We start from the raw sequence: 10763 nt of genomic DNA on the forward strand, positions 1-10763 counted from the left end.
GCAAGTAGATAAATAAGTACCACTCTGGCGGGAAGGTAAACTGTGTTTCTGTGCACTGCTCTGGTTTGCCAGAAGCAGCTTAGTTATGCTGGCCACATGACCCGGAAGCTGTCTGGACAAACGCTGGCTCCCTTGGCCTATAGAGCGAGGTGAGCGCCACAACCCTAGTCATCCGTGACTGGACCTAATGGTCAGGGGTACCTTTACCTTTAACCTGTAGAAACTACAATTTCATTTTCTGAGGGTCTTATTTCACTTCCATGTACTACTACGAAGCAGTCAACCACCCAAATTTGATTTAAGGAAATGATTACATTAAAGGAGGCCAACTCACTGGTATTCCTTTCCCAGCCATTCCAGCCATTGGACACACTGAAACTTTCAAGAGGCAGAAAAATGCACACACACTTCATTTGTAGTCCTCTGACACAAAATGTGGATTGTCTTGCATTACAAGGAGGGTGGCAGATTTAGATTATTAAACAACTACATTTATTTAAAACATTTTACTTAAGAAGAGTTACAGCAGTGTCTTTGTAGATTTCCCCTTTAATATCCATTCCACCAAACACTAAGCACAAATGTTCATCTGGGCAGCCTTGAGATAGATTGTCTCCATTAGAGCCTCTAGCTCCTTCCTTCCTGTTGCTGTCCTCATTGGAAGACACTTTCCACGGAACAACACACATAGACTGGTCCAGACGAGCAGAAGGCACAGGAGTTTTAAACTCCAACTTTGTCCAATGTCCCTTTTCTGCAGTTAAAAAACAAATAGAAAACTATGCAAAAAAGGAGCGAGGAATTGCAGCAGCTGCTTATAAATTAAAACATCACTATTCGTCAATCTTAAAGAGCTGGAAAATTAGACCTGAAGCTTCTACACAGGGAGTGAAAATATTGGGGATCTCTTCCCTCTTAACATTTTAAGTGACATACATGGGAATAGTGGTGGCTGCCAGCTTGTATGGTTTTAAAAGCAAAGAAAGATTCATGGAGAATATGGCAAACCAGTTGTTGGGAATCAAAAAGGGGAGACTGCAGTTTCACACAATTCCTGTTTGCAGGCTCCTGACTGAGAACAGTATGGGGCTATTTAGACCAGAAAGGCCTTGTGGGTGTTGTGGAACACTGAAACACCTAGTGGCTCTTGGGCACCTTTCAAACTATTCCCATCTAGACCAGGAGTAAGAAACTCATGGCCTGGCAGCTGCTGCTGGATTCCTAACTTTCATCAGCTCCAACCAGCATGGCCAAGGGCGGGGGTTCAGCAACATATTGCAGAGCCACAAGTTTAGATGTGTTGGGTAAAAATAATAAAATTACTATTATGTAGTACGCAAAGAGGACTCCCCAGTATAATGTTCCCAATGGAAGTTAACCAAAGACATCATCATAAGAAACACCCACCTACTACTAATTTACTACTACTAAATTATTAAATTATTATTGTTCCTGATCTAGCCCACTACTGCCTAATACTGACTGAGAGCAGCTCCTCAAGGTTTCCACTAGTGAGAGAGGAGAGAGAAGCCCCTTTCCTATCACCTGCTGCAAAAGATCCTTTTAACTGGAGATTTGGGATTAAACCTGGGACCCTTCTGCATGCAAAACACCTGCTCTTTCACTGAGCTATAGATGCTCTTGATAAACATGAAGCTGCCTTATTCCATATCAGATTTCTTTTGCACACATAGCCCAGGTGTGCCTACTCTGAATTGACCACAGCTTTTCAGGGTTGCAAGCAGATCTGTTTCAATATCACCTGTTCCCTGATGCTCCTCCCTCTCCATCTTGTTAAAAACTGCACACTCAAGGGACTGAGCCTGGGACCTTTTTCATGCAACAGGTGAGCTCTACCTCTGATCTTCTACTCCAGGCATCCCCAAACTGCGGCCCTCCAGATGTTTTGGCCTACAACTCCAATGATCCCTAGCTAACAGGACCAGTGGTCAGGGAAGATGGGAATTGTAGTCCAAAACATCTGGAGGGCCGAAGTTTGGGGATGCCTGTTCTACTCCTACTCCCTTTAGTATGTGGTGACAGTATTTATAATCTGGGGGGGGGGGTCATGCTACATAATCACAGGCCACATAAGCACTCTTTGTTTTGGATTACAGCTCCCATCAGCTTCAGCCCACTACTAGCTTCAGATAAGTCAATTTTGCCATACAGGGAAGTTATATGGCTGGGGCTGCCATCTCAAAATTGCTGGCGATGGCACATACGCAAAGAGGACTCCCCAGTATAATGTTCCCAATGGAAGTTAACCAAAGACATCATCATAAGAAACACCCACCTATGTGATATTTATACATTGTGTCCAGTGCTCCTGTTGGGTCCATTCCACCAAATATATACAAATGGCCTTGAAACACAGCTGCTGAGTGGGCTGCCCGCCCTGCTGGTACAGATCCAGTAGCCGACAGGGTCTCCCACTTCATTTCAGCTGCAAGCACATTAAACCAATCCAGATCAGTGCTCATCAGGTACAAAGCTTAAGCCTTAAGCAAATTAAGCTTGAAACATAAGAGGGCTGCATTCACATCCAGTGATTCTGCAACAGGAAAATGAATTTGGTAAAGGGTTTGGGACAGTTACTTCAAAGTTAAGTTTCTAGTTGTAATGACAGCAAATATTATTGGGGGAGATGGCTTAAACAGATGGGAAATGCCTGGAAAATAGGAATCAAAGAAAGGCTGAATGGGATATAGAATTTATTTTTCACATTAATGTCTGCCTTTCCATAAAGGAACTTATGGCAGCATACACGGTTATCCTCCCCTTTCATCCCTTGTATCCTCACAACCCTGCACAGTAGGTTAGACTGAGAGATTATGCCTAACCTAAGGTCACCCAGTGAGATTATTATTATTATTTGTACCCCGCCCATCTGGCTGGGTTTCCCCAGCCACTCTCGGTGGCTTCCAACAAAAAATTAAAATACATTAAAATGTCACACATTAAAAAACTTCCCTGAACACAAAAGGTATCAAGAGAATGGGTTATATACAAAAGTTACTTAAAATTATATTATCCAAGCAACTCTTTGCTAGCAGAAATAGAATGATGTTTGCAAAAGATAAGCTTGATAAGAACAAAAAATAGAAGGAAAGAAAAGACAACACAAAATATAAACCTGTGGAACAAAGGAAGCAAAACATTGTATAATGAGAAGTATGGGAAGTATTTAAGTAAAGTTAAAGTAACAGGAGAAATGTATATTTGCTATGATTTATTCACATTGCGATTGTTTAGTTTTGCGTTTGTTTGTTTGTTAAATTGTAATTTTAAATAATCACTTTTTAAAAAACTTCCCTTCTAAATGTCAGGTAGTTATTTATCTCTTTGACATCTGATGGAAGGGTGTTCCACAGGGTGGGTGCCACTACCAAGAAGGCCCTCTGCCTGGTTCCCTGTAGCTTTGCTTCTCGCAGTGAGGGAACCACCAGAAGGCCCTCGGCACTGGACCTCAGTGTTTGGCAGAACGATGGGGGAGGAGACGCTCCTTCAGGTATACTGGGCCGAGGCCATTTAGGGCTTTAAAGGTCAGCACCAACAATTTGAATTGTGCTCGGAAACGTACTGGGAGCCAATGTAGGTCTTTCAGGACCGGTGTTATGTGGTCTCGGCGGCCACCCCCAGTCACCAGTCTAGCTGCCGCATTCTGGATTAGTTGTAGTTTCCGGGTCTCCTTCACAGGTAGCCCCACGTAGAGCGCATTGCAGTAGTCCAAGCGGGAAATACCTAGAGCATGCACTACTCTGGCGAGACAGTCCGTGGGCAGGTAGGGTTTCAGCCTGCGTACCAGATGGAGCTGGTAGACAGCTGCCCTGGATAGAGAGTTGACCTGTGCCTCCATGGACAGCTGTGAGTCCAAAATGACTCCCAGGCTGCACACCTGGTCCTTCAGGGGCACAGTAACCCCATTCAGGACCAGGAAGTCCTCCACACCAGCCCGCCCCTTGTCCCCCAAGAACAGTACTTCTGTCTTGTCAGGATTCAACCTCAATCCATTAACTGCCATCCACCCTCCAACCACCTGAGTGGGGACCTGATTCCTCATCTTTCTGGATCTTGTCTTTTTCCCCCCAAATAATTTTTATTCAATTTTAACAAAAAACAAAACAAAGAAAAAACAAATCTTTTATACAATACATCTTAAATTTCCCTCTTTCGCCTTGCTCTGCCGAGCTGTGACTTCCCTCCCTCCCTTCATGCGGTTTTCTTGTTAACTCCTTTTTTGCAGTTCCTTATTGTCATTTTTTCAGTTAGTTCGTAGGATTTATTTCAATCCTGCAAGTGTTTTTAAAGTTCTACAGTTTTTCTCCATGTAGTCCACATATTTACTCCAGTCTTTTTGGAACCTTGTCTCTCCTTGGTCGCGGATCTTGCAAGTCAGTCTAGCTAAATCTGCATAGTCTATCATTTTCATCTGCCACTCATCCATCTTTCTGGATCTTGTCAAACACTACCCACTACCCCACACCACCTCTTAAGGCTGTACCACAATTCTGTAGTAACACAGCCTGCAGGTGGAAACTGTAATCAGGATCCTACAGTATTTCTCACATTCTTAGCCTTTAAGGCTTTATAATGTGTAGCTTCTAAAAGCTAAAGATCTATGCTTTTTTTTTTTAAGGCAAGGTGGGAAGATAAGAATTCCTTTCCAGCAAGTTTGCACTGAGTACTTACTTGTATCAAAGCAGAAGAGATCATCAAAAAAGGTATCACCAGCCAATCCGCCATGTATGTAGAGTCTGTTTTTGACAGCCACCACGGCATGGCCATGTCGGGGAGCAGGAGGGTCACCCCGAACTTCTGGTTGCAGCCATGTCAGAGTGGCTACAGGTGGCGAGAGAGAAATGTATTAAGATGAAGCAACAGCTATGGTACCTCAAGGGCTTTGCTCCCTGCTTCCCACACTTAGGGTTGCATTTAGCTATGTTTTACGTAAGAGTAGACCCATTGCAATTAAAAGGCCTACATTAGTCATGTCTATCCATTTCGTTGGATTTTCTCTAAGTAGGACTAACAGGATTTAACTCCTACTTTGCTCCATCTGCTGCTGAATCAGCTAAACCTTTGGTTTGGGAAATATCTGCACAAGAGCAGAGGAAGCTTACCAGAGTCAAAGATGTGAAGCTGCTGGTCTTTGACTGGATCCACTCCTTTATCGCCTCCTCCAAATACATATAAACGGTCCCCAATCACTGCTGAGGATGTATGATAAGTCCGAGGGGATGGTGGAGTGCCGATCACCTTAGGGCTCATCCAAGTTCCAGCTTCTAATGTGGAAAACAAAAATATTTGTAAGCTACAATATTGAAAAATTGGGGATTGCACACAAGTAAATTACAGGCACAGAAAATGGGGGTGGGTGCGAATTACACGTCACATGTGTAAGAAAGAAATGCAATTCCTAGTCCCCTTTGGTTACCAGGCAAGTGCTTAAATGCAAGGCTAGTTTAGTGGTACTTTGATTCAAAGGAATGTCAAAGAGAAACTAGAACTTGAAACTACTGAACTGTAGTTCCTCAAGAGATTTAGTGCTATAAGTTAGGGACTGAACTGAAACATTTTGGGGTTTTAAAATCAAATTACATGTGCCAGTTTGCTGACCAAAGGCTTGGATGTTAGGATGTTATAAACAACCATTTTGTGTGTCTGTCAATGGCCACTATTAAAACACAATTATAACCACCTCCACATATTATTTCCTTCTGCTCTCACAATTCCACCAGTGCAGTAACTCAGGATAATACTTCATGCATCTAAAGAAGCCAGATTGTAATGTGCAAAAGCTGATGCCACAATAAATTTATTAGATATAGACGGTGATACAAGACACTGTTGTTTTTGCTGCAGTATGCTAACTCAGCTACCACTCTGAAATAAGTTTTACTGTATTGTTATTTTCATCACCTAACAGATAGCCAGTGTGGTGTAGTGGTAAGATTGTTAGACGAAGTCCTGAGAAACTAGGGTTCAACCCCCTGACTAAGGCCAAGTGATCTTGGACCAATCACTCTCTCCTAGCTTACTTACTGGGTGGTTGTGAGGATAAGCATTCTCAGGAGAGCTATATTTGCTGCTCTGAGCTCCTTGGTGGGATAGTGGGATGCAAATATTGGATATGAATAAATTTAGAAATTGGACAGCTGCATGTTTGAAATCTTTTTAAAAAAACCTCCAAGAAGTAATAAAATAAAATGGAAATAACTAATACTCACGGAGGTCCAGAACTTGCACACAATTCCTATTCCCAGTTTCACTGGCTCCTCCAAACACCCAGAGGCTCGTGGGCCAGCTTGTGGGAATGAAGGTGGCATGCTCATACCGCGGCAAAAGACCCCTCCAGGCAGGTGCCATCCAGCAGTGTGCATCTGGGAGCCAGAAAGACACGTAAGAGCCCGATAGTAGGACATAGCTGCCAAGTTTTCCCTTTTCTCGCGAGGAAGCCTATTCAGCATAATGGAATATCCCTTAAAAAAAGGGATAACTTGGCAGCTATGTAGTAGGATCAGGCCAAAGGGGGCTCATCTAGTCCAGCATCCTGTTCTCACAGCAGTGCCTGATTTCGGGCAGTGTGGGTGCTTCCCATACATAGGGCGCCAAAAGAGGGAGAGCCAAATTTAGATGGTCCATTTTGGTGTGCCAAATTTTGTCATAACTCAGTGCACCATATTACCAAATATTGCCAAAGTCTGCCCCTGCTCAGAGGCCAGCAAGATGCCCCAATGTAAAGCCCACAAGCAGGACCTAAAAGCAGCAGCACTCTCTGCAATTGCTGTCAGGTAAAGGGTGGCGCTGTGGGTTAAACCACAGAGCCTAGGGCTTGCCGATCAGAAGGTCGGTGATTTGAATCCCCGCGACGGGGTGAGCTCCCGTTGCTCGGTCCCAGCTCCTGCCAACCTAGCAGTTTGAAAGCACATCAAGTGCAAATAGATAAATAGGTATGGCTCCGGTGGTTCGACAGAAGCGGCTTAGTCATGCTGGCCACAAGACCCAGAAGCTGTACCCCAGCTCCCTCGGCCACTAAAGCGAGATGAGCGCCATAACCCCTGAGTCGTCCGCAACTGGACCTAACAGTCAGGGGTCCCTTTACCTTTACCTAAAGGGTGGGTGGGCACCTAAAGGGTGGTGGGCCAAATGGAGTGGACTGGTGAGCCAAGTTTGGCCCGTGGTCTCTTTCCCTATGGCAATGGCACCATCAGGGCGGAGCTTTTTGGAAGAAGTCCAGGGCACCAAAATGCCACAGGGCTCCTTTACCACATTTGGAAACCTGGTGAAGTAATACAGATCATCATCTAAAGAGGGAGAAAGAACCCCATGAATCCAGGTTCTAAAATTACTGCATTGCAGCCATGAGGACCAGAAACTTGCTTTTTTTACAAACAAAAAACAAAAGCAGTTTGCTTGGGAAGCTGAATTCTGCCACATATCATATGCTTCCTTCCTGCTCTAATGACACTCTAGCCCTTACCAAGATCCATGACGTAGCAGTCGGCAAAACTGCCACTTGGGTCTGCTCCCCCGACAAGGATGACTTTCCCTTTCCTGCTGCCTGGCTCTGCAGGTGGTAGGTACAAGGAGTTTTGCCCCACACGGGCACAGGGACTGTCCCCAGGTGGGAGAAGGGCATACCTGGCATGGAGAAATAAGCAAAAAGGGATCTCAGCAAGGCTGCTGTTCCATGTGGAGCAGAAGATGGAGCATGTCTCTTTAAGCCTGCAATGCTATCTATGCACACTTACCCAGGAGTAAACACCACCAAACAAACATGAATAAATGGAGTAGCAGCTACTAGGATGAGCTGGGAGCCAGGGTAACCCAGGGCTATGAACTCAGTCAGAGAGTCTCAGGGAAGTCACTCTCAGCCTCTCCATCTACGACATGGGGTTAGAACAAGGCTGGGTAACCTTGCTGGGCTGTTCTATGGATGATTGAGGGTGTATGTGCAATATACTGTGAATACCCTAACCTTATTGATACAAGAGGGGAGTGAAACAAAATGCTGCAGTATGGACCCTGCCAGACAGCCTCTCTTCCAGGATACTCCATTCCACCACCAATTTTTCTCTTCCCTGCTTCTCAGAAGCCAGTCATTATTCCTTGCTCAGTGTGTACATTTCGCCCTAAGTGAGCTGTTTTGCCTTATCTGGGTCCAATCACTCCCCCCCCCTCCCCTCAAAAAAGTTAGTTTTAAACTTTTGAAAAACTTCAAGCTCTTCCAAGCCTGTTGTGGGTGGATGGTGCTGTTTTACCTACATGAGGTCACATACCAGAAGAGGCTATGCAGTGTTTGCCAAATGGATGCCCTCCAGGTACCTCAGGTTATGAACTTCATTCATTCCGGAGGTCCATTCTTAACCCAAAACCATTCTTAACTGAGGCACACTTTTGCTGATAGGGCCTCCCGGTGCCGGTGCGCAATTTCCATTCTCATCCCGGGGCAAAGTTCTCAACCCAAGGTACTACTTCCGGGTTCGTGGAGTTTGTAACCCAAAGCGTTTGAAACCCGAGGTACCACTGTATTTGGGACTACAGCTCCAGCTAACATAGTCATTGTCATCCAAAAGATCTGAAATGCACCTTCTTGGCATAGACTGTCTTCTCTCTGTTCTGTCAACACCAGAAGCCCATTTGGTTGGTGACAGGAGAGTCCCTTCTGTGGCTGCTCCCCTATATAGGATTCCCTCCCAAGAGAGGTCAGATGAGCTCCCTCCTTGTTATCCTTCCACCAGCAGGCTAAGGCCTTTGGGAACTTAAGGTACAGGAGATGCTGACCAGGAGATGCTGTTTGTCAAGACAAACAGGATTTCAATTACTGGCTCAAAATGTGCTCTGATGTATTTTAAACTATTGTTCCTAACTAGTTTGTTTTTTATTACTTTGTATTTTATAATGCTGCTTCAAAATGTTGAATCCCAACTTGGGAGAAACTGGGATATAACTATAATAGGCAAATGAATAAATACTGTATATTCCGGCATATAAGACGACTGGGAGTATAAGACGACCCCCAACTTTTCCAGTTAAAATACAGTGGAACCTCTACTTACGAATAACTCTACTTACAAATGTTTCTACTTACGAATGGAGCTCCGTTCGGCATCTTGGATGCAGTTTAGATAGGATGTTTTCTACTTACGAATTTTTAGATTGGGTTGCTTCGACTTACAATTTTTTTCTCCCAATGCATTCCTATGGGATTCAACTTACAATTTTTTTCTACTTACGAATGTGCATTCGGAACACATTAAATTCGTAAGTAGAGGAACTACTGTATAGAATTTGGGATATACTCGCCATATAAGAAATACGACGCGGCGTATAAGACGACCCCCGACTTTTGAGAAGATTTTCCTGGGTTAAAAAGTAGTCTTATACGCAGGAATATACAGTAATATACAGTAGTATACAGGATAGCATCCCCACCCTCTGGTACACCAGATTTCTGCAATCTGATGTACAGTCATGTTCTTTTGAGGATAACAAGAATTGTTCTTTAAATCATCTGGAGGGCACCAGTTGGGGGAGGTTGATGTGCACAACTTTTTTAAAATTTAGTTCTTTACTGAGGTTTGCATATTCCAAAAGAAAGAGCTGCAACACAACCATAAGGTAATACTACCAATAAATAAATTACTAGAGCTGCCACTCCGTACAGTGATAAACAAGATCCATACCCCACACTACAATTCAAAATGTAAGTGTGGTGTTGTGGTTAGAGTGTTGGACTAGGGGTCTGGGAAACCAGATTCCAAATCTGCACTTAGCCATGAAGCTCACTGGGTGTCCTAGAGTCAGCCACTTCACTCTCAGCCTAACCTACCTCACAGGGTTGTTTTGAGCATAAAGCGGGAAGAAGGAGAACTATGAGGGCCACCTTGAGCAGCTTGGAATAAAAGATGAGATATAAAATAAACATGGCAATACAATTGATATAAAAACCTGTCAAAAGCAGCATTAGAACATTGTAGGTGTTGTCTTCCCCCTTTTATTGGATTATTTTACAAAACACAACGATTCTTTCTTTTTTTAAGTATTTACTTATTCATTTTCATTAGTAATGCAAGAATTCTCACTGATGCATGCAGACCATTTGACAGGGCTGCAGGAGATCAGGGCCCTGCCTCGCGGAGCCTACGGTCTAAGATTCAACCTAGGAAAGCAAAATTGGAGGCAGGAGTAAAAATCGAAGGCAGAACCTTGTAAAGGAAGGGCTATTATTAATTTAAGCCTCTGGCCGCAGGCAGAGTTTGACTGCATATTGCATGTCACCTTCCGCAAGTTAATACTCCCTTTGCATTAGGCTATTCCCCTCTGCTGGGGGACACAGGAGGGAGAGCTCCCTGATCGATGGCTTCCCCTTCCAGCTAGGCTGAAGCGGATCCAGGGGGCCCACGCCTCAGTTCAGCACTGACCTCCTCCCCGCACCCTGTTTTACTTTGCACGTCAACTCCCTCATATTGCATCCCACGTGCACTGATGCCCCGCCTCGAGAACGCACCAGTTGCCTTCCTCCGGGTTTCCTCCCGGCTTCAGCTCCAGCAGCGCCGTCCGTGAGCCCGGCTCCGGCCCCATGGATGCAGGCCGAGGGAGAGGAGCGAGATCAAAAAAAGCCGACGCCCCGCCCCCGGGTCCGTTGCTAGACGACCAGCAGCTCCGCCCTCAGCGTGGCTACTGTGCAAGCGGACAGCGCTTCACGGTAACACCCCCCCCCCCCCGCTGCTGCACACTTTTAAATTGCATATTCTCTC

The 10763-nt window shown here is 44.8% G+C and overlaps 1 protein-coding gene across 1 annotated transcript; it reads right to left on the minus strand.

Annotated features, from left to right (window-relative positions):
- Positions 1-469: 469 nt before the first annotated feature.
- Positions 470-10729, minus strand: RABEPK (Rab9 effector protein with kelch motifs). Its single transcript, XM_035112874.2, has 7 exons — positions 10514-10729; positions 7484-7644; positions 6231-6383; positions 5124-5285; positions 4693-4842; positions 2297-2446; positions 470-754 (listed from the first exon to the last, which is right to left on the minus strand). The coding sequence occupies exons 1-7, from the start codon at positions 10585-10587 to the stop codon at positions 507-509; spliced, it is 1098 nt and encodes a 365-aa protein (XP_034968765.1). The 5' UTR covers positions 10588-10729; the 3' UTR covers positions 470-506.
- Positions 10730-10763: the final 34 nt, after the last annotated feature.

The sequence above is a fragment of the Zootoca vivipara genome, chromosome Z (assembly GCF_963506605.1).
Source record: "Zootoca vivipara chromosome Z, rZooViv1.1, whole genome shotgun sequence".
NCBI lineage: Eukaryota > Metazoa > Chordata > Lepidosauria > Squamata > Lacertidae > Zootoca > Zootoca vivipara.

Excerpts from the sequence above, each read along its gene's own strand:
- RABEPK (XM_035112874.2), bottom strand. The coding sequence starts at position 10,587 with ATGGGGCCGGAGCCGGGCTCACGGACGGCGCTGCTGGAGCTGAAGCCG. Across the intron at positions 6,384-7,483 it reads CTGCTACGTCATGGATCTTG|ATGCACACTGCTGGATGGCA; the intron begins GTAAGGGCTAGA and ends TCTGGCTCCCAG. Across the intron at positions 5,286-6,230 it reads TGTGCAAGTTCTGGACCTCC|AAGCTGGAACTTGGATGAGC; the intron begins GTGAGTATTAGT and ends TTTCCACATTAG.